We start from the raw sequence: 23,752 nt of genomic DNA, 5'->3' as shown, positions 1-23,752 counted from the left end.
TTCCAAAATCCCAAGAGCTGAGATACTACCTCACACTATATATATATATATATATATATATATATATATATATATATATATGTTTGGTTCCATAAAAGTTTTTTTTTTTTTTTTTTTGGTTTGTCAATTGACTTCTCATGCACGCACCACCTCTTTTTTTCTTTTTCCTTTTTTTAATTTTTTTTTTATTTACATTTTTTTCTTTTCACTATTTTTCTTTTATATTTTCATTATGTTGTGTCAAATGGGACATGGCTTTCTGTTATTGGCGTTGATATAACACATTAACATTTTTTGTGAAAAATTCAAACAAAAGTTCAGGGTGGAGAGTTATTTGCTTCGTATGCTTACAAGAAAGAGTTTTGAGTCATTTTCAAACTCTAAAGAGTTTATTGGAAATTAGTATTACTACAAGAACCCGACACGTGACATTTAGGATTGACAATTTTTTACACGACCTGCAAATCCAAAACGAAATTAACAGATTAAGGTTGAAGAGCCTGACCCGTTTAATTAAATAGATCGAGATAAAATTAACTTATATATTATTCTCATACCTTGACATAACCATAACCCGGCAAGCAAATACGATTTGAGACCCATTGACTTTTCTATTCATTATGCTGAATGAAGTACAAATGATGAATTAAAGAGGAGCCGACTAATGGTAGTTTGTATTCATTATGCTGAATTAAGTACAAAAGAAGAATTGAAGTGGAACTCAAATGGTATAGCTGAATAGGAGCCCAAGAATGGTAGTTGCATTATAAGAGTATCCACATTACAAGTATGTAGTTTACACGTATCCAATGTGACACGGAAGAAACATTATTGGTCATCTGATATACTACTTAGAGTTTCTCATCAGATACGCTACTATGCATCCCAACACAGCCCCAGCAACAACCTGTATCAGACCAAATAAAAGGATTATTAGCACCTAGATATCAATATACTTATGAAAAAGGAATAAAATTTACTTAAAGTTTCTTCCTCAAAGCAAAATGGTAATTCAACGCCCTTAGTGGTTTAAGGATAGCAATTTGTGTTCGTGTGTCGAGTTCGGATCGTGTCGAGGTATGAATATAAAACTATAGAGGTCAGCCTAACCCGCTAATTTTGTATTAAGTTTCTGTCAGATTTGCATGTCGTGTCAAAAGTTATCGACCCTAAAATTGTCAGCCCTGCTTAGTTCCTTTACATGTGCATATGAGCAATAATGTAAGGGTGCTCTTGTATGAATCAAATATGCCCAACAATATTTCCTCTCAGGCCTTGCACAGAATACAAAAATAAGGGAAATTATATTAGGGGTCAAGCCATATATGCAAATAATATTCCATCATTTTCCCTTGTCCCCTGAGATCTTTCCAGAATATGGAAATGATGTGCACCGGTTACTTGGCAACTTGAGAGAGAGAAGGTGGGAAAGAGGGAAATGAGTTATGCACAAACAGGAGTCTCAGGAAACAAACTTCATTTTTTTAAGAGCCAAGTGCTGTGATTTTTTCAGTCTTCAAATTAAAAAATACTTTACTTCTTGGTATTAGATATTATGGGGTCTAGAAGAACCACTCCAATCTTGCGTTTGCATTATTACTGCATTGTTGATGCGTGCAAATCCTAGTTCGTTTTTATTTCAAGTTTTCAGCAAGCATTGCAAGTCATTTTAGTGGTTTGTGTGCGCGCGCATGTCACGAGTGTGTGTTGTTTCTTTTTGTCCTCTCCCTAGTCCCTACTTTATGCACCGGATTGCATATGCACAGGCACAAACATATATGGGTTCGTTTGATAAAACTTTTTAGATTGTGCTTTTTGCATTTTAGTTGAAAAAGTGTTGTGACATGACATATAGGTGAAAGTAATTTTGAGTGTTTTGTGAATGTTGTGTTTTTGGAGTTATTTGTTAATATCTTTGCTTTTTTGCTAATAAGCAAACAAAATTTTCCAAAAAGTGTTGCCAAACGAGGCCATAGTTTCTTTCGAGTGACTAACTTCCAGCAGATATAGTAACCTTATATCATGGTCAAGTTGAATGTTCTTTTGAACCAGTGATTTTAAAATAAATGATAAAAACCCAATAAATAAGACGTTAAACGAGAAACACTAACAATTGAAATGAAGTTCAGAAAGATTGCAACAAACCTGAAGTGGAGTATGCCCAAGTGAATCACGTAGTGGTCTTATGTTGGATAAAGGATGTTCTGTAGGAAGCTCACACACAATTTGATTCAGCAACTGCAACGAGAACCATAAAACAATTATAGGAAGCAACACACAAAAAGAAATTTTAATCATTCAAGGAGTGTCCCCGCAACATAGGTAAAAGCAAGCAACAAACTAGAAGCAACCGAGGCTCATATGAAGAAGAACTTACTTCAGCTTGGCGACCGGCGTGAAGTCTGACCCCTGAGGCATCATACATCACCTGAAAATATTGAAACAATCAATCACCCCCATCTTGCACAATTAATACGCAGCAACTTTTCGAAGTTAACCAATTCATAAAATGGTAAGAAGATATAACGCAAACACACGAGAACATTCACGACATCATGAACCAACTACTTAAAAACATGGTGATTTGATATTCATGAGAAGCTTGACGTTTTGGACTGCTTCTATGCAACCTGAAAGTGCTATTTAATCACATATTTAACAACACCATTGACGCCCTTTTGCAGGCATTTGAAAACTGATCAAACCCAGATCCCTTACAATCCTCCATTCTTCTATAAATAGGATCCTCCAAGTCAAGCTCATACCAGGAATCACAAACTTGATAATTGGTGCACAGTTGGGTTATCTTAGCGACCAAATATAGGTTAGAATTGTGCATACTTGGGCCACAAGAGAACAATATCATAAGTAAAAAAAAGTGAGGAAGTACATACAACACATGCCAAGACCACTGCAATGGCAAAAGCCGGTCCTCCCGTTCCTTCCAGTAGGCCTATAGCCACTGCTAGAGCCGTCACAGTTGCGGAATGCGATGAAGGCATTCCACCAGAATCAAGCATCCTTTTAGAATCCCATCTCTTTTCTTTATACCTGAGCATCTTAGAACAAACACAATGAAATAAATTGAGCTAATATTGCAAAAACAAAAACAAAATCTTGGGCGTGTCATTATGCAAGTGAAGTGCATGACTTTAGAATCTAAGCCTCAAGAAGTCTATAGTAAAATTCCTATTTTGTATGCAAACCACTCTTAAATCCTACTTAGTAAACCCATAAACTTTAATAAAACAAAAAAAAAAAAAAAACACTAAATTTGCATACATTTCCTCTCAATTTCCAACCACCAAACAAACAATAAACAACTCGAAATAAATAAACAAAAAAAAATTAAAAAAATTGCGTGTCTTGCGATTACAAATCCAAATCCATCAAATAACGCGTTTTTAGTCAAACCAAGAACAGAGATACAGCTTATCAACGAGTTTCTTTCATGGGTGACAATAATCAAACTACTACGTTTCGTAAGCATTACAAAAATCATATAAACTTTCTGAAATTTCAAACCCACCAACAAACATAGCAACAAATTTCCAAAATTTGAAACAAAAAACGTTGAAATTGAGAGAGAGAGAGAGAGAGAAAGATTGTGGGGACCAGGTGGTGAAGAGCTTGAGAAACTGGGCGAGAGCGCAGGCGAGGAGGGCCGAGAGGAGAGGCAGGTTCGAAGGTAGCAAGGACGTTGGTGTTGCTGTCGCTGACGACGTCGTTCGGGTCGCGTCCGCTACAGTGATCACCTCGTCCATTCACCAATATACCTCTCTCTCTCTCTCTCTCTGTGAAATGTGACGATGGTGTTGGCCAACCAGGAAGGAGATGGGTTGGAATGAGGTTGTCCGTTGTCTGTTGTCTGTTGCCTGTCGTCTGATTATTGACTTTGGTTTTTTATGCCTTCGGCTGTCTGAAAAAAAAAAGACACAACGGATCTGGGGGTGGAGACCGGAGAGGAAATGGGGAAAATGTGTTGGATTGGTTGAGAAGAAAAGAAATAAAAAAAGGTTTGGAATTTTGAGGTTGAAGGGTTTGTGTTCAAACCCAATTCTACGCATCCAAGCAAACAGGACGACTGGAAAGCCGAAAGGATGTTTCTCCACCAAGAAAATAAACATTTTTCACATGTTTTTAACTTTTGGGATAATTGCATCATTGGTACATGAATCGGCCTAAATTACAAATTACTCTATGTGGTACAAAAAGTTCATGAAGATCTTTATGGTAAATTATAATTATGAATCATTCTCTAAACCCGTTTTCCATCCAAAAAGTTAACAAAATCTGTTAATTTGACACATCATACCCAATAAGAAATCGACACGTGTTCATTACAATAAAAATTTGTTAGTTTACCACAATAACTTTCTATGAACCTTTTGTACTGTAAATAGTGATTTGTAATTTATGACAACCCTAATGACTAATGGTGCAATTATCTCTTAACTTTTTTTTTTCTTTGTTTCTTTTATATATATATATGACAGCAAGACTCTTAGGAGATAGACACTTAACAGTTATTCCGGAAAAATCAGGTAGCAGTTATTCCAGTAAATTCAAATTAGAACTCTACTCCAAGTTGAACTGAAGTAAGAGTCATATTTCGATTAGCAGTCCTATCTCTTTACAGGATAGTTTGATCTATAGTCCTATTTCCGGTAGAATCGAAATAGGACTCATGGTCCAATCATATCATATACCATAATACAAATAGAACTCTGATTACAATCTTAGATCATGAAGGAGTAGAAAACTTAATTCAAGTTTGACTCCACTTATTTTCCTATAAATAGGCTCATACCCAGATCGAAGAACGTGACTAACAGTTATATTATATATTAAAAGTGCATTTCACTTCGTAATTTCACAGAGTGAATGCCAGTAATCCAGTCGGGTAATTGTTAAGAATCTTTATTCGCACGTAAGCCGTGCGTATTTAAAACATGATTTTAAAGATAATTTAAAAAATAAATAAAAAATAAAATTGCAGAACATTTTTATCAACTCCATTTAAAATTTTTGTTTTTTTTTTTATTATTTTTTTTTTTGTAACCACCAAGATTACAATCTTTTAACGTACGAGGTATCATAACTTTCGCTTAATGGTAGAACTAACATCACAAGAATTGATATAATGGTTTATGAAAAAGAATTAATACATGGATGAAAAATTATTGCTATACATCACCCTCTATCTTCCTCTTATCCTCTCAAATATATGGATGAAAAATATGGCGTGGTCTTCTATAAGCTTTGGAGGGGATGGGAAGAGAGTAGGAGGGGATGAATAGAATTACTTATTTGGGAAGTTAAAAATTATTCTCACTTAATCAAAAAACTAAAATAAAGAAAAATGAAAATTAGAGAGATTCACATGGAATTCACAATTGGATTGACTCTAGAGATGTTACTTCTTAAAGTTTACCAAATAACATAGTGATCTAGATATTTGCTTCCGGTAGAAATTCTCTTAAAATTTGTAGTCTTGTTTGGCAAAGACATGTACAGAACAGAGTAGTGGGTTGTTAATTTTAAAATTAATAAAAAGTGATGATGTGATATAAAGTAAAAAGAATTTGTATAAAAAAATGAAAAAGTTTTGTATTGTAGTGAATTTTTTTATTTGAATAGTAATAAAAAATTATTAATGTGATATAAAAAGTGAAAAAAGTGAGAATATTTTGATGTTGATTGTTATTAAAAAATGTATAAAAAAAAAAAAAATTAATAGTAGCATCCACTACTGTGTACCGTCCCTGGCTTTGCCACCACAACCCCTATATTTTTTATAAAGTGGACCCCAAAAAAGGTTTTTTTATAGTTTCGCCCCTATCAAAATTCTTAGTTTCGCCCGCATAGTAACCATTGCAAAGATGAAAATATTGGAGATTGCATTTGGAATTCATTTGTTCCATTGGAATTACAAGTGCATGCTCATTGGAGTGAGAAGCAAGTCATAATCCCTTGAACTTGCTACCTCGCTAAACCATCTCCTTGCTAATTAATCTATATGGAGATGTATTGCTGATACTCTCTCTCTTTTTTTTTTTGTTCCTTGTTGGTCTGCAACTAAAGTTTCAAGGAGTGTTAATCTCCGGGCACATTTAGTTGTCAAATGGGCCGCTTTTCATCATTGTTATGAAAGCATTCTCACCTCTCTCCCTTTTCTTTCCTCCGTAAGAATCAAGAGTGGAAAAGACCCATCTTGATCCCCTTTCCTTTTCCCTGTATTGCTCATAAAAATAATAATAATAATCTAACAGGAGATGGTCAGTAATACATTAATCCCTTTTTTTTTTCTTTTTTTTTTATGGTTCATGATATGTACATCTTAATGGACACAATTGCAGAGATAATAAGGCCAAGGATTCTTGAACAAGGGAATCAAACTTTTCATATTCTAGTGAAATCAAGTCGCCATAAAAAGTGATTCATCCAACTTATACTGCAAAAGTCTCAGCTCAGCTGTAGTCTCTATAAATTATTTGATGAGAAGCCGCACTCCCTTAAAATAACTAAAGGGACAAAGCTGCCAGAAGAAAGACCGAAAACTATGTAAGCTATACCTATTTCTTCCTATTGTGATGTACAATGAATGCCACTGAACCTCAACTACTATGAAGGCTGTCAATGCTCCTGAACAGCTTCAGGCAGAAGGGATGATGATGAACCGCTATGTTTGCTGGGCAATGGTGTATTCCTTCGAGATTGGCGCTTCGTTGGGATGAGGTTCGGTCCCTCATCCGAGTCTTCTGAAGCTGCATCACTCTCACTATCATCTCCTTTCTTGAAAACTGGGTGAATGTATGCATTTTGAAGGAAGCCCTTCAAGTTCAGGTTTGGCTCCCTTGCACGTTCCAGGGTATCTTTCATCATTGCTTCCTGAAAAAATACACCAAAAGAAAAACGCACTAGGTGTATAAGAAAAAATGGCAACAAGGTAGTAGATTTGTTTCATCACGCACAGACTGCAACCAATAAAAGAAAACATCAACAAACCTGTAATGGATATCTAACAAAAGCAGGTTCGTAACGGCCTTTGCAGAACATATGAAACCATATGGTCAACACTGGGAGTGCGATGAGCAATGGAGTTGACTGAGCAGCTTCTTTTGTACTTAATAATCCCATTAGTAGCAACTGTGAGACAATTAGGGCAACTATTATGCGCCCATGGACATCAGGCCAGAATGCAGCAGCACTCTCGTACTCCTGATTGTAGACATTTATAATCTGCAGATTCATACAAAGAGTTTCATTAGAGAAAAGTTTCCAAATCAAACCCGACAATATACAGCAAATCTTGTAGCACGCATAAATGACTCCATCAGCATCAAAATAAAGTAAAAACAGTATAAAAGAAAAGCATAGACTTGGCTGTGGAGCTAAAATTATAGTGTAAGAAGTTTAATCACAAATACACTATATTGATTATATTGATAGCTACATTTATTCTGTAAACTACCAGTAAATTCAAAGAAATGATCCTATCACCAGCCCCTTCAAATAAAAGAGCATGAAAAATCCAATTGTCAAAAGCCTCTAGTGACAAAGACCTAATAATTCCCACCATTTCTGATCTTTACAGCTTCTTTTATAACAGAATATGTGAGACCAGCACCAATAAAATAGGGGATGAATCCTAGCATCAAAGAGAAGCTACTCTTATACACAAACATTTCACAAAATTCAATTGTCGATTTCTTTACAAACATCTGGCACAATCCCAAAATTGGAAAACAAATTGAGACCCTATATTGAAAAAAAAAAAAAACGCTCTTAGAGTGAGTTCCTGTTTTCCTACATGACATTTGACCAAAGCCTCTCAGAGTCAGTTACTGCATTCACTATAAGACATTTGGATTAAACCCTTCTACAGAAAGCATGTCTAACACCCCATACTGACAAAGAGTGGATGGAGCTCATAGCTTGTTATTTTAGAAAGGGAATCCACAATGCATTTTTTTTTTTAATAAGTAAATTGTCTTATTGAAAGCGTAAGACGCCCTAAAGTACACCGGAAATATACAAAAGAAAACACCTAACTAGAAATAGAAAAATGAACAAGGAAATCAGCAAAACTATGTGATACAATCAGCAAAACAAATAAGAAAGGGAATCCACAATGCTAATCGTGATACAATCTACTAGTACTTCGTATTGAATTGATGTGAAAGCTAGAAAACTGGAATTTCAGATAAATTATGTATATCAATCCACTGTTCAGCAAAACACATTTTATTGATTTCAATGTAATCTCATTTAACATAGATGGAATTGAGCAAGAAAATGATGAAGTAGAAATCAAATGAAATCAAATCAACCCCAATATAAGTCTTCCCAATACAGATGGTCAGTTCCCCCCTCAAGTTGGTGATATTCTTTCTTTTTCCTTTTTGTTTTTTGTTTTTTTAATTCTCTCAGACTCACCTCTTACTTGAGCTTATTGTATGCAGTTTGAGGTTCCCAATTTCTCTGAACTGAAAATGCCTCGAATTGTATCGTGGACAAAGGGGTGAATAAACATGTGATAAAGCAAATTGAGACAGATGCTAATAACATTCCTTCCTGTTAATTACGTAAAAAATACATTCTAACTGCTCTTACATTACAAATATAGGACAATACCACATATTAACCCAAAAAAAGTACAGAACCTACTCTTGAACAAAGGGCTACTTTTACCTGATGACGATACACCATATATGCCAAGCCAAAGAATACTATGATGAAAGGAAGCAAAACAGGAGTCACCACAGCATAAACAAGGCCAAGTAAGAAATAAAGTTGTATTTGAGGTTCGCCAGTGTTGAAACCAAGGCTTCCAGGATCCATTGCCTCTTCCCTATCCTTTTCAGTCTTCACCAAAAAGAAATTTTTTAAGTGATAAATTATCAACGGCTTCAACCTTAAAATCTCTCCAGCAATACCAGCCCACCCATCAACCATTATGTAAGTTATGAAGAAAGTTGCCTTCATTGGAATGGACACACCAATCGTCTTTGGGATACTGCACAATTAGCTCACTACTGTTATGTTACAAATCATATCAAAGAAGCACATCAGCTAAAAAGCATATATATAATACACATCAAATATGCTAGATCAACCTATGGCAATCATGTAAGAGAAGAATTGTTGTGAATTTTGTGAGATTAGCAAGGTAACTTAAAAAAAAGGAAAACTGAGGAAACACTGGACGAAAAAAGGTGGTGGAGAAATGATTGTATGACAGTACATGATGGTTACATCTATCACTATCTATGCATGCATAAGTCATGAACACTGAGCAGAAACTGATACTCATGAAGCTAATGATACTTATCACGATATCTATAAAACAAACGAGGCAGAAAGCATTTCTTAAGAGTTAAAGCTCAGAAACCAAACTGGGTAATTTATCCTATATAAGAGACATAAATTCAGATTACCCAGGCTACAACATGACAAATTACAATGTATATGTCCTATAAAATACATTATGCGATATTAAGTCTATTAAGTGCATAATATGAAAAAAGCAAAGGTAGAATTGATCTCATAACCATGAACAATAAAGATAATGCAGAATTATGTGGTACATGCTTTCATATCTATTTTTGATCTTCTATTCATATTCAAATAATAATAGATTTATGCTTAGAGAAAATTCTCACGTAGAATCCAAAAATTTTAAGTACGAAAATCAAGTTTTATTTTGAGACCAACAAAACACTAGATAGAAGGGTCCAAATATACAAGGAAGCATTAAAACAGGGATTGCCTGGGGGGGCGGGCTGGCTGGTCCCACTTAATTTTGCAGGGGTCAAGAATCAAGATGCTTATGTGAAAATTGTATCATTTCATTCAGTCCATGATAAGCATACAATGAACATAAGAGACTACCAATGATGTACAACGAACAAAAGTGTGTCATGTAAACTCATCTGAGCACCTGCAACTGTATTACTACACCATCCAGCTGGAAGAATCACAGCTACAAATTAAGATAATTTCAATTGAGTGCAACAGTTTGCAAGTGCATTAAATTGGTAAAAGCGATTATCAAACGGATTGCGATAGCTGGTAATACTAATGAGACCCTCACAAATACTGATGTATGCTACTATAAAATAAAAATATATGAAAATATTTTGACCCTTCTAACAGTTATAAAGTGGCCATATTTTAAGCAACTACAAATGTTTAAAAATCATAATGCATAGTAAATAAATGAAAAGGACATACTCATTTGCTGACTGGTTCATGAAATTATGCAGTTGTTGAAATGCAGTTCCAGTAATTATGCTCCCAAGAAAGACATTGATAAATTGGAAAATATAATATCTAGTTGCAGATCTCCTCTCTAGACCAGATATGCTAATAAATCCTTCAAATTTTGACATCAGCATCAATATTGAGGGTAGAAAAATGAGAAAAATCTTCAAAGCAATCCCTGGAAGGAAACCTTGGATAAATGACTTTACGCCTTTTCTGCAAGAAACAACAGAGGCTGTTAGTAGATGTATACAACAACTGGCAAGGATTGGGAACAACAATCACAAACAAACACATAAAAACTATTGAGGTAGTCAAAATTTGATATATGGAAAGAGTAAAGCTTTCTAAATGCTGTCTGCACCCTCAACCTACCAGACTAACACATTACAATTACCAAGCAGGAAGAAAATCCTACACACTATATTTACTTGCAAACAACCCTAATCTAAGAATAGGAAGAAAAAAAACAACCTAAGCCAAGTCAAAACCTCATATGAAGTATAGCATCTACTGGGAATGGTGCATCTTCGCTTCTCACTAGTATGCCAACTGAACTGCTCACTCCTAATCTCACCTTTCATACTCTAATTACTTTATCCTGCATTTCTTCTCTTATTGTCTTTCATGATATGCCAATGTCAAAAAGATGATGCCATTAAAGAAGACAAGGATAGATTAGTTACCACTCCTAATCTCACTTTCCTTAGTCTTTTAATTTTCTCCTAATAAACAAATATAATAATGCAAAGAAGAAGAAGATGAAGACACTCACAATTCGATTATAGGCCTTAGAAAAGGGACTGCTTTCTCAATACCCTCAATATTTGCAAGCGACTGTACAAATGCAATGGGGATCATGAAAAAGAAGGCAAGGAAGAAGAAAGCAACAGCAACAATAAGCCTCCTAATTGTGAGAGAAACATATGGAATTGCCAAGTTATCCCAATATACATCACAGGGCTCTGGAGCCCACTCAGTTAACCATATAGTAGGATTCCTGGACTGTTGAGTTTGTGCAGAAACAGCTGCACCCCATCGAGTTTTGAAGGAAACAAATGCTGCTGGCATGATTGATTTAGGATTGTTCATAATCTTATCTCTCTCTGAGGCAATCTGACAGTCATAAGAAAGACATAGTATTAAACATATGCTGTCCAATCAATGTGCAACTCAATTACAATCATGTCACTGACATGGTAAAAGGAATGCCTTAGAACAGGGAAAAAAACAATCCTAAAGGTTTTTGAGCGCTAAAATCACATTAGAAGATTAATATGTATATGTGAAGGTATAAGGCAGTACGAAACTACACATAGAATCAAGTGACCAGCACAAGCTCTGCTTATAAATGAGTGATGCATCACAAGCACTGGACCGGGGCACTACAAAATATGTTGGCCGATGGACTTGTTGCCTGGTTAATTCCGTTAACGAACGATTACCTTATTTTTTACTTATCAAAAATATAGAATGGAAAAATTTAATGAAGTGTATATAAAGTAGAACAATAGGGTTATTTTTTACTTGTTGAGTTCCATTTGTTGATTCTTACAAGAATTTACAGAAAAGGCACTAGAAAATAACCGAAGTGTTACATAATATGATAAATGCGAAGAATAGAAAGTCATAAGCTCAAGAAACCCATGTAAGAAACTAGGAAAAATCTGACATTATCCTCTTTAACTTAAAGTGATGAAGAATTCTTGTGTATTGCTAGAGACAGGAAGTCAATTAAGCTTACTGAAGATGCTCAAGAAATGCTTTTGTTTTTTTTACAAGTAAGATGCTCAAGGAATGCAGCTTACCGCTTCTGATTGTCTTTCAATCTTAGATGTATAGAAGTCAATTGCATCCACCCTCTCTCCCCATAGACCTAGAAAACCAGTCTGCTCATATGACATTAGTTACCAAAAGTCAGACTATGATGGCAATTGTTCTTGTTATTGAAAAACACTAGTCCGGAAGATATCAAAATTAGAAAGAACAAAAAAAATGGAAGGAATCGCAAATAGCACCAACCCATTGGCAGTGCAATACCTTTGTTGAAGGCCTCTTAGATTGATTTCTGGAACATTTAAGTTGATAGAAGTCAAGCCAGTTTCGCATTTTTTTCTTCTCTTTGACTAAATCAGAAAGTTTGTTTGCATTGTAAACTACCTGCAGGTATATAACTAGGTAAGAAACTAAACTGAAGAAAAATAATCCTTCGTACAGTAACGAGTTTGTAAACTTGTGCATTTAGAGGTTTGGTAACATAGATACACATATGTAATCTATATAACATCTCAAGGTCATTCTGATCCCAATAAAAAAAGACTCAAAAGCAACAACAAAACTAAAATTTCTGATTTGGTTAATGGAAATAAGACATTGGCCTCCCTTTTTCTCTAAACTATCTATAGACTTAAAGCTAACACCTATTTCCAAAGTTTTCTCCTTTACTTCCAACCCAATGTTTCCCAAGAATACAAGAATTGAACCCCAAACATGGCAAGATCAGAAGCACAATGGTTAATGAATGAAAGGAACTTCAGATATAGATGATCTCATTACCATTCACCATAAAAAGTCTGTCAAACCAAATTTCCTCGGTTAGGAGCATAGTTGTCCAAGATGGAACAATGTCAATCAAACTATAGTAATGAGAATAACCCCACTCCATATTAAAATCACAATAATTACATCCCATACCTGTTCTTTAACTGAAGATACACGCCATTTAGGAAAAAAGGGAAACCGTAAACATGTGCTGCAACAATATCTGCATCCTCTACATATTACATATATATATAGAGAGAGAGACTCTACCATAATTGAAACTACAATCATATCTTCATTGTCAGACTCAATCTATGTATGGATGTATATATGAATGTGTATCGATATGGTGAATGCCTATACTGTATGCATTCATCCGTAAGAGTTTTTCATGTATGTTTGTGTAGTTACTTATCTGTTTGTATAGAGAACTACAGGATCAAACCTGATAAGTAAGATAGTGTTCAGGATGGTTGACCAAGAAAAAGTGCTCCACAAGCTCATTAACTGACTCGTCTGGATCTGGTGGCACATTTCTTACAAGTACCTGCATGGAAAAAAAAATCAACAATCAAAATTAAAATAACATGCAGCAAAATAGTTGCAAGGTTTGTCTGAATAACATGAGTATGGTATCAGTGGTTATCACTTATGCCACGTTTGTTTCACTTAGATTGCATTATGCTTCTTGAAAAGCGTAAGCCATTTTCCTCCCTACAGTGAAAAATTTGTTGTTGATCCGGAAATCATTTTCTATTGGCTAGTATTTTCCGCTTGCATTAAGCACCAAAAAAATGGAGAAAACTTTTTACGCTAAAACAAACAAAGCCTTATAGATATAACATGCATATGTTTTACCTCATTACTATTAACCCTATTCACTGGATGCATAGATATGCAATCCTTTGTATCTCAATAATGAAAGATTTAAAGTGTATACTAGACCTTAATATGAACCAGAAAAAAGTACAAAATAGAACATTGCCATTAATACCCCCACCTAAGAAACAAAAGGAAAAATTCGATAGCAATTAACTAGACCTTACTAAAATGCTCTGAAAATGCACCACTCTCAACGAGAAGAAGTCTGGTTTACCTCTTGATGCAAGGTATGAGAAAATTTAATTTTTAAGAGTCAAGGGTATTTTTGGTAATTCAATAAATGGGCTTTGCCCTAGGATTTAGTCGTTAGTCTCTTTAAGTTTTGAAAGCATATTGGTCTTGCTTCAATCTAGAGCTGTTCAAATGCTGACTTGGCTACCTGACCTATTTCTATCGACTAAATCCTAGGGCAAAGCCCATTTGGGCATAAACTTATGCCAAGTTAAAATAATTTTTTATTTGGGTTTCATTTCATGAGTTTTGCCAAGTTTTATAATCAGGGGCAGATTTGTAAGTTTCAGCAATTCTTTTGAATTTAGGGTGCTTTAGTAATTGAGTCAAGTCTAGAATCTTTGGGTCCAATATAGTCTATTCTTTAAATATTTGATCTAGTAGTCAAATTAGGAGTTCGAGTCCTAGTAAGTTAAGCAAGAGTCAATTACCTATATAAATATGTTTAATTGTACTTAAAGAATTCAGACTTTCATAAATGGAATATTGAATGATTTGAGTTTAAGACACATTGGGCTTCTGTGCTCTTCCCTTTTTTAAGTTTTAACCCCATCTTTTAACCCTAATGCCAACTACAAAACACATAAATAGATTTATCTATATCTGTCATACGTCATAAAGACAAAACAGAAAAACAGAGACATATCAACTTGCACCAAATCCAAGCTATTACCCAAACAGAATAACTAAATCCAAGACATATCAACTCGCACCAAACAGTCTAGGCTTAAACGAAATGTCTACGAATAATTCACATCCCTGAGAAGTAATATGATCTCAAAATATAAAATCTGCATAACCACTTTAACTGAAGCAAAAATATGAACACCCAACATCTCACTACTCCCGACGGCCCCACCCCATTTATCTTCCTCAAGTAAACTTCCTAGTATATATGATTGCACATGCAAAGAGTAATAGACTTGAGTGTACTTATTGAGTGTTAAAGGAATCGTGTCTTAAGAAAATCGCATTTTTCACACTGATTGGGCCTCTGAACCCCACCCAAACCATTTAGATGTCATGTGTGAACTATCATGCTAAAAGGACTTGGCCTTTTGGCCCATATCCAATTAGTTTGATGATACAAAAAGTTTTGAACTTACTGTGAACTGATCAGGGCGCCGCTGTTCTGATGCAAGAAAATGCAACCTCATTGACGCAACTATCTCATACTCCTTCTTTAAAACATAGCATGTCCAGAAGGTAAAAGCATATGCCATTACCAAATGGGTCCAAAATCTGCAACAAATATTCGATCGATACAATTAATTGACAGATTTCATGGGAATGTTATTGCATACTAGGTCCATTCTATGCACAAATTTACATTGCTATTGTCCACTCCATAGCCAGTACAATAGTTGCCCAGTAATATACTCATCAAACCAAAAAAAAAAAAAAAAACAGAGTTATAGACAATCACTAACATCTTTAATTGTTTTGTTGGACAAAAGAAGAAGTAATCAGTAAGAGAAAAGTAATTGGGGGCCAAATTAATGGTCAGAAAGATAGTGGATTTATATATAAAAATCACCAAGCCACAAAACAATAATTCAGTCATGCAATTCCAACTTCCACTGGGACTTGCCCAAAAATTAAATGTAATATGCTAGTAAAACGTTTTGCAGCTGACAACATTTAATGTACAGTACTTGATTCTAATTTAAGAATCAAAACTAGATAATTCATTATTAGTGTCTAAACGTAGTACAGGACAGCTACACTGAACAATCAGAACTTAAAAAAGTTCATTATAACATCTCACCAGGATAAGAAAGAAGATATAAAGAATAAACAAAATACAAAAGAAAGCAACAGAAAGTTCTGCATACCTGCAAGATCCAATTGGGATGTTTGAAATAGAAAGCTTATCTATGTCACTGTATACTAAATCTGAGTGCTCCAAGGTGCCATTGGTCCAATTGACAGGTACCATGACTGCAAAAGCCAGGAATGCGATAGGAACAAAAATTTTTAGCCTGCATTTGATTGCAGAAATGTTAGAATCAGTCCAAGAGTAAGAAGTTGCAAGCAAAGACAAAAATAAGAGAAACATTCGGTTGAAACGTTATATCCTCCCAATACAAAACGACATTCCATGCAGGAAAGAGATAATTAAACAGAATATAGTAGTCCAGGACTATGCACATGGTAAATGCAGAATAACTACCCAAAACTCCTTGGGCTGATATTAGACTAGGAAAAGGGCGGTTAATATCCAACACTGCCAGCCATGCAAGCTACAGATAAATGATCTTTTAGAGCATACCCTACTAAGTAGATCCTCAAGTAAACAGCAGAATCCAACCCTGCATGGTTAATTAGCTCAGGTTCTGGCATTTGCAATGCATCAGGCATCCAACTCAAAAACCTGACATAAGACCTGAAGTCCAAATTGACAAACTTGCCCACAAATGCGCCGGTGCCCAGTGGACTGTTCCTTAAACCCTTCAGATACCATTTTGGAAAGTACACCCTATCATTGATGGGTTGAAGCCGAAGAAAGGCAAATGCCACAAAGAAAGCAAATGCAGTGAGGATATTGATAGCTGCTGCAACTTCTATATCCTTAAGTGTAGCCATATTCGCTCTTCAAAGACAAAAAATTGATATTTCCTGTAAAAAGAAAAAAGGTATAAAACTAAGATTTAATGTAGATAACCAGGTAATATACACCTGAAGAATGTTCGCAATGCATCACAGTGGACACAACGTGTTTTAGGTAAAAGAGCCCCCCCCCATCTTCATGAAGGAATAAAAAATATGGATTTAAAACTTTTCACTTTCTTTGCTTAAACTAAAAGGGAATATACCCTTTATCTAACATATAACAACTTCAGGCATGGCGCTTTCATAGTGTGACGGGCAGTGTGCACAAGGCCCTGGAACAAATCCAACACGATATGGCTGACCAGATATTACTAGTGATTCATATTCAAGTCAACATATAGAAATTAGAAAATAAGAAATAAACAAATGGAATATGATAAAACTAGGCACTGGACGCTTTTTTTGTTGCAAATCAACAAGAGAAAATCTTACAAGTTGGAGAAAATAATAGGAAAACTTCTGGGAATTTGACTTTCAGAAATACGACAATTATGATACTTAAATAGAGAGGGATTTCTTTTTCTCAGAGATTCATTACAGAAATCAAAAGAGATGCTGGATGCTTCAATCAAAAAGTATCCTAAAATAAACTAGGTTTTGTTCAATAATCCATTTCTAAAAGCACAGAAACTAGACACAAGACTGGAACTTATGCATCGTCTGTTTGGTTGCCAAGAAAATGCGGGAAAGAAGATAAATCATAAAATAAAAACTTCATCAGAATAACCAGCATCTTATCATTCATATTTTGCTCCATCTTTCACCAACCAACTTGAGCGCTGATAAATTTAAATTCTTGAGAATTTCATTAATCTATATATGTTGAAGACAAATCTATTTGACTTTTCTTAGTTAAGCAAAGAAAATGATTAAAAGAGTAGAAAAAAAATATATATGTTTTATTGTCTTCTAGCTCCTCTGATTTTTCAGTATCCAAACAACAGTAAAATCCAAAGATGAATACTCAGAACCAAACAGCCATTGGATTCAACTTTCAATTCTTGAAAGTTTAAGAACAAAAAAATTAAAATAATAAATAATAATAAAAATAAAAAACCTTAATATATACCGACATATAAGTTCTCAGCAACCAAACAGACAGTAGAACCCAAAAATTCACACTATTACCAGACAGTCATTAGAGTTCGAAATTTCTTAACAACCAAAAAGCCATTGGATCCAGCCTTTCCGTTTTCCTCCGAATTCTTAGAAACCAAACAAACACAAGACACAAACTTCTTTCACACTCTTACCTCTCTATCTTTACGAACTCCACTCACAAAACAAGAGCACTCGGAAACCAGAGCTCCAAACGCAGCGTTTTCCGGCACAATGAGAACGGTGACTTTAATCTTCGGCGTGAAGGAACCCAAAACGCAGCGTTTTTGGAGTAAGAGCAAGAGATCAGAAGCGGAACGGACTCAAACACCTCACAGAGCCCTCGTAAAACAGAGCCGGCACGGCCAAAACGGTGCGTTTTTTAGTTCAATGAGAACAGCGCCCTGCGCCGAGAAGCGAATCACACTCTGTGTGTGTGTTTCAGTTTCACTGTTTCTTTCAGTGGGTACCGTAGGGGAAAATCCCTGCGGTTGTCGTTGCCCGGTGAGGTAAGAGCCGTGCTAGGATGCGCCCTTTTATATTTATTTGCTTTTCAAAAAGAGAACAGAGACGGCAAATATGGAAACTGCGTAAAGTTAGCGAAACGACGACAGTGAATCGGGGCTGAGGTGGCACCGGTGCGTTACCAACAGTCGGTTCTCAGGTGTCCCTTTTTTTCTTTTTCTTTTGATTTTTTAATTATTGATGAATTGATTATCTGACGTTTTTGGATAATAATATAATAAAAGCCCTGGGATCAGTTGGATTTGGCTGTCGGCAAAATAGGGCATGTGAGGGGGGCTCTGTGTCTGTATTCTGTAACGGCTACTATTTTTTTTAACGTGAATGTCTTTTCCTCTTCCTCCCTGCTTTGACTTCCTGGGGAGTGTGGAGAAGTCTTTCGATTTTTTGTCAACATTTTCGGACAAAAAAGGTTGGTGCATAACGTGTAATGTTGGCCACGTGTCAAAAGAGTATATTTAATCAGATAGTGCTATTTCTGTAAAGTTGGATACAATGAATTAAAAAAGTTCAAATCTTTTAAGATAATAAAAGTGTCCGCTTAGAATTTGCACGATTTTAAAATATGCGATTTAAAATAATAATTTTTAAAAACACAGTTAAGTGTTTGGTAAAATCGCAGTTTAGCCTTTAAAATCGTAAATTAACTTTTAAAATTCTGCGTTTTCAAAAAAAATTATCTTATCTGCAATTTGAAAAGGCAGAAAATCTATTTTTTCAAATCGCAATTTTTAAAACCGTGGTTTCCAAACAATTTATGTTATGCGATTTGGTTTAAAATCGCACTTATTGTCTACGAAATCGCAATCTCAAACGCATCCTAAATATTATATGGGAAAAAATACAATTTAGCCCCCCACTACTGCCATTTCTCTGTAGGCGTGCATCGTGACCAATGATGATGCTGGAAAGAAGCAGTACGTCCTCCGATCGATCGTAATATTTTTTAAAAATAAAAAATAAATTTTTAATTTTTAATTTTTAATTTTTTTTCTATAAAAAAAAATATTCTTTTTTTTTTTGAATTTTTTAAATTTTTTTATTTTTATTTTTTAATTGAAAAGTAACACGTGACAATAATATTATGAGAATATTTCGCCAGAAGAAGCATTTTTCAAAGGTTTTGGCAGTTTTGGCTCTTTTGGAAGTCAGAGTACAAGCCTTGATAGTTTGGTGGGCTATTCGGATGTAGTAATTTGAGGGGCTAAATTATACTTTTTTCCTATTATATGAAAAGACTATAATCTATTATTTTTAGTTTTTAGAGAAATCCTGCCTATAAATTTATGCCACGTTACAAAAATAGGTGAATTGAAAAATAAGAAGAAGAAAAAAATACTAGAGTATTTTATGGAGTAGTTTTCCTTAAATCTTAATAATTCTTTTGAAATTAAATAGTTCATATGTCTTTATATCAATATTACTCTTCTTCTTCTTCTTTTTAAGGGATCAATATTTACTCTTTACAACTCACTATTTACCATATTCCGTATTTAACATATTCTTCCATAATTATCATATTTACTTTTAACAACTCAGCTAAGTTTTTGAAAATAAATTCGACAATAAATACCGCTATGGAAAAATCAGAATAATTTTATTAAAAAAAAAAAAAAAGGTTAAATACCTCATTGGTATTTGAGTTTTAAGTATTTTTAAATTTGGTAACTCAGTTTTGTTTTATATTATAGGTAGTACCTGAATTAGGGGTAAAAATTCATTTGATATCTCTATTAGATTTTTTGTTCAAATTTTAACGGCTTGCCACGTGTCAACCATTGAAGTTAACATATGACACTATATAAAAAAAAATTAAATCTTTTAAAAAAATAATAAAATAATAAAATTGAAAAATAAAAAAGAAAGAGGGGTGGCCTCAGCCACTCTCATTTTGGCCAAGGGGGTGGCTCACTCCCTTGTCCGGTCTGGGGTGGCTGAACCATCCCATGGGGGGTGGTTCGGCAACCCCATGATAGGATAAAAATAATAATAATAAAATTATGGGTTTTGGCCCTTAGAGGTGGCCGAACCACCCCTATGGCCAATGGCCAAAACACATTAAAAACATTTGAGAGTTTGTCATTGGGGGTTGGTCAAACCACCTCCTAAGGGCCAAAACCCATCATTTTTTTTTTCTTTTTTGCGTAGGGTGGTTCGGCCACCCCAAACCAGCCAAGGGGGTGGCCAGGCACCCCTTGGCCAAAATGGTGGTGGCCGGCCACCCCCATGGTGGCCAGGGGGGGTGGTTTTTTTTTTTTTTTTTTTTCAATTTTTCAATTTTTTAATATTTTATTTTTTATATAGTACCACATGTCAACCTCAACGGTTGACACGTGACGAGTCGTTAAAATTTGGACGAAAAATCTAACAGAGGTACCAAATGAGTTTTTACCCCTAATTCAGGTACCACCTATGATACAAAACAAAACTGAAGTACTTGTTAAGACAGTTTCCGAGTCAGTGACACGTCAATTCTTGGTTAGTTTCTCCTTTGGCTACTCAACAGCCTGCAAAACAGTAAAGGGACACCATGGGTTTCCGACAAAACTTCCTCCAATGATTAAGTCAGTTTTCAGCGTCTTTTTGGGGAGGTTAAGAAGAAGAGGAATAACTTTTCAAAAGAGCGAGAGATCCCCACTTACCTGACTGGTAGTTGTATTTATATTCATCCCCTGCTCAGCATCGCCTATATATGTTATTCTTCCTTCTTTGTTAATGAAATTTTCTCCACCTGCTATCATTACTTTGCACTCGCATGAGCGCCTTTGTGCTTGATGGTAATTCTTCTGTGTGCGCCCAGACTCTCGTCTATAGTAGGGCTATCCAGGTTGTCTACCCATAGGGGCGGCACCTCTGGTGTCTTGCTGTTGTATAATCATGTAGGGTAGGAGCCGATATTCCTTCTGACAATAATCATATGTGTCGCCTTTCTCTTAAATGCTTAAGTCAAAATGGACCGGGGGATTTCTAACTTTGTCTACTGGTCTTGGGCCGTCCACAGGATTGTGGGCTTTCTAATTTGGGCCTTGGTGTTTCTTTCTTGAGGTTCTCGGATGTAGATCTATCGAAAATAGGCTGACCCCGAAAAATGGGCTAGTATTTCACTATTCAATGTGGGCCGAACCTATTGGAAATATCCCCAATAATATTAAATTTAAAAACGATTAAAACTCAGGTACCAATGGAGTATTTAACCATAAAAAAAAAAATATAAATAAAAATGATAATTATAATAAATCTCTTCAAACTACCAGTTGCTTTTAAAGTAGCTATCTGAACTACGAAGTGTACTAATATGACGCTCAAACTACCAAAGAGTATAAAAAATGCCACTTTTACATGTGTCATATATTCAATTAAAAAAATAATTAATTTAAAATAATTTAAAAATCAAATAAATATTAAAAATACTAAAAAAAAAAAAATTAAAAAATATGAAGGGCCCCTTTAGGCCAGATTTTGGCTAATGAGGGTTGCCGACCACCCCATTTTGGACAATGGGAGTGGCCGGGCACCCCAGGCTTGATTTCTCTCAAATCGTCTTTTTGTTTGTGGGTTTTGTTGTTCTTCTTGACGATCTTTGTTGCGCCTACCAAGAGGTTTCTCTTTGTAACGCTTGCGCAACGAGTTAAGCTCTATTGCAAGAAAACACACAAATTTCTTCAGGTTTAATTTCAAGCTCTTAGGAGTGCTTTATTTTTTCGATTCTTTAAACGAGACTCTAAAACTCCGTTTGGTTGCTGAGAAACCATAAGAAATTTTAAAATTTTATGAGGCATATTTTGAAGCGACTTTTTTACCTTTAGTATATCAAAGGCATCACCGCCAAATGATTCGGAGGTGATTGATTTGCTGCTGAAACCAAAGAACACGTCGAACTCGTCGTCGGAGCTGTCATTGTTAGGGGCGGAGCTACCCCTGGACATGGCCCCCCCCAAAGTCAAGGGTTCCCCCCCTCCCCCCCCCCCCAAAAAAAAAATAATAATAAATTTACCCTTATTTATTTATTTTTTCAATTTGGCACCCCCAAATCTCAAATCCTAGCTCCGCCCCTAGTCATTGTTGTTGTCGTTGAAACAATTGCAATGGCTTCGGCCACACTTGGCCACCGCCGAGGATTGCTTCTCGTTGCTCTCCTACTCGATGAAGCTCTGCACCATCTTCGCCAAGCAAACTGAGCTCGGCTCGAACTCTGCCCCTCCATCTTTGTTTCCGTACTGTGCCAGGGATTGCCGAGTCGTCGACTATCTCCATTGGCCAAAATTTGGCCAAAGCCACCCCCTTCATATATATATATATATATATATATTTTAATTTTAATATTTATTTGTTTTTTATTTTTTTAATTAAATATATGACACGTGTATTATATGAATATTTTGACAAAAATGGTCTTTTTGGCACTCTTTGGTAATTTGATGGATCATATTAGTAAACTTGGTAGTTCATATGACTACTTTAAAAACGTCTGGTAGTTTGAGGGGGGTTTTTTTTTTATATATAATTATCCCTAAAAAAAATGTGGAGATTTATGAAATCTTGGTTGAACTCATAAGGGGCCAAACAAACCTAAGCATTATTGTGGAAGAGGATCTTTGTGCAAGGTTTTATGGTTCATAATAGATTTGACAACATCTAATTGTATACATGGTGACATATAATTTTAAAAATTTAAATCACGTGACAACATAAATAACATATACACCATTAAATATTGTGAAATTTAATCTAAACTATAAAATAGCTCATCTCCATTTCAAGAAAAATTTAGAAGGCCATGTTCCCTGTTAATATTGCCAACGATACTTAGTTTTTGCACTCTTCCGATTTATGGTGCTTCAAAACTATTTTTCATCTTATAGTAGGAAATGAATGAAATCTATTAAAGAATAAAATCATTGCATTGATTCGAAGATGAAAAATACTTTACTTCCTAATTTTTTTTTTCCCAAAAGTGGTTTTGAAATGAGATGTCTCTATTTTATGAAATTGTGACACATTATCCAAAATAATAGATTTCATGTATGATTGACACATCATTTGAGAATGAGCTTTTAGAAAAATAAAAAGAAAAAATTGTAAGTTTAGCACTTTGAAGATTTCTTTACACAGTGGATTAGTATTGTCTCAAACTAAGATATATATATATATATATATATATATATATTAGATTTCTCTTAAGTTCTTAAAATTTGAATCAAAATTCTCAAATTAAATGGTATCCCTTTTTCCCCTTTTTTTTTTTTTTTTTTTTTTTTTTTTTTTTTTTTTTTTTTTTTTTTTTTTTTTTTTCTCTTTGAGAGAAAATGATAACTGATATCATTAATCAAATAAAAAGGCTTGTTTCAGCAAGTACAATACTCTGGATAAAAGAAATACATTCTTTTACCCAAACATTATCTAAAAATTGTGATAAATCCATATTGGCCATTCAATGGGCGGCTTGATTTGCCGTCTCACATGCCTCCCCTCATAAAACAAACGACTTTGAAGCCGAACCTTTACATCATCAATCAATTCCCCATAACTACTCCAACAAGGAGCGTCTCGTCATAAAGTTCAAACTACTTGCAAAGAATCTCCTTCAAGAACCACCTTT

The 23,752-nt window shown here is 34.9% G+C and overlaps 2 protein-coding genes across 2 annotated transcripts; both read right to left on the bottom strand.

The window, feature by feature from the left end:
- Nucleotides 1-731: 731 nt before the first annotated feature.
- On the bottom strand, nucleotides 732-4,089 carry LOC133860677 (uncharacterized). Its single transcript, XM_062296252.1, has 5 exons — nucleotides 3,616-4,089; nucleotides 2,895-3,051; nucleotides 2,378-2,428; nucleotides 2,146-2,238; nucleotides 732-907 (listed from the first exon to the last, which is right to left on the bottom strand). Exons 1-5 carry the CDS (start codon nucleotides 3,762-3,764, stop codon nucleotides 848-850), a joined length of 510 nt encoding a protein of 169 aa, XP_062152236.1. The 5' UTR covers nucleotides 3,765-4,089; the 3' UTR covers nucleotides 732-847.
- Nucleotides 4,090-6,377: 2,288 nt separating this feature from the next.
- LOC133860676 (CSC1-like protein At3g21620) lies at nucleotides 6,378-18,292 on the bottom strand. The gene is made up of 12 exons (XM_062296251.1): nucleotides 17,787-18,292; nucleotides 16,193-16,539; nucleotides 15,756-15,902; nucleotides 15,027-15,162; nucleotides 13,253-13,354; nucleotides 12,307-12,426; nucleotides 12,075-12,155; nucleotides 11,042-11,382; nucleotides 10,237-10,482; nucleotides 8,695-9,019; nucleotides 7,009-7,242; nucleotides 6,378-6,891 (listed from the first exon to the last, which is right to left on the bottom strand). The coding sequence occupies exons 2-12, from the start codon at nucleotides 16,504-16,506 to the stop codon at nucleotides 6,637-6,639; spliced, it is 2,301 nt and encodes a 766-aa protein (XP_062152235.1). The 5' UTR covers nucleotides 16,507-16,539; nucleotides 17,787-18,292; the 3' UTR covers nucleotides 6,378-6,636.
- Nucleotides 18,293-23,752: the final 5,460 nt, after the last annotated feature.

This window comes from Alnus glutinosa, chromosome 2 (genome assembly GCF_958979055.1).
Source record: "Alnus glutinosa chromosome 2, dhAlnGlut1.1, whole genome shotgun sequence".
Lineage (NCBI taxonomy): Eukaryota > Viridiplantae > Streptophyta > Magnoliopsida > Fagales > Betulaceae > Alnus > Alnus glutinosa.
The sequence above is the reverse complement of the archived record's forward strand: the minus strand, read 5'-3'. Positions and strand labels throughout refer to the sequence as shown.

Bases quoted from the DNA above. Each gene is read 5' to 3' on its own strand.
- LOC133860677 (XM_062296252.1), bottom strand. From the start codon at position 3,764: ATGGACGAGGTGATCACTGTAGCGGACGCGACCCGAACGACGTCGTCA. The intron at 3,052-3,615 runs GTCCCCACAATC...TAAGATGCTCAG, and splicing joins CTCAAGCTCTTCACCACCTG to GTATAAAGAAAAGAGATGGG. The intron at 2,239-2,377 runs GTAAGTTCTTCT...TTCTCGTTGCAG, and splicing joins ACGCCGGTCGCCAAGCTGAA to TTGCTGAATCAAATTGTGTG.
- LOC133860676 (XM_062296251.1), bottom strand. From the start codon at position 16,506: ATGGCTACACTTAAGGATATAGAAGTTGCAGCAGCTATCAATATCCTC. The intron at 12,427-13,252 runs GTTTGATCCTGT...ATATACCTGCAG, and splicing joins AACACTATCTTACTTATCAG to GTAGTTTACAATGCAAACAA. The intron at 7,243-8,694 runs GTAAAAGTAGCC...ATGAATCTGCAG, and splicing joins ATATGGTGTATCGTCATCAG to ATTATAAATGTCTACAATCA.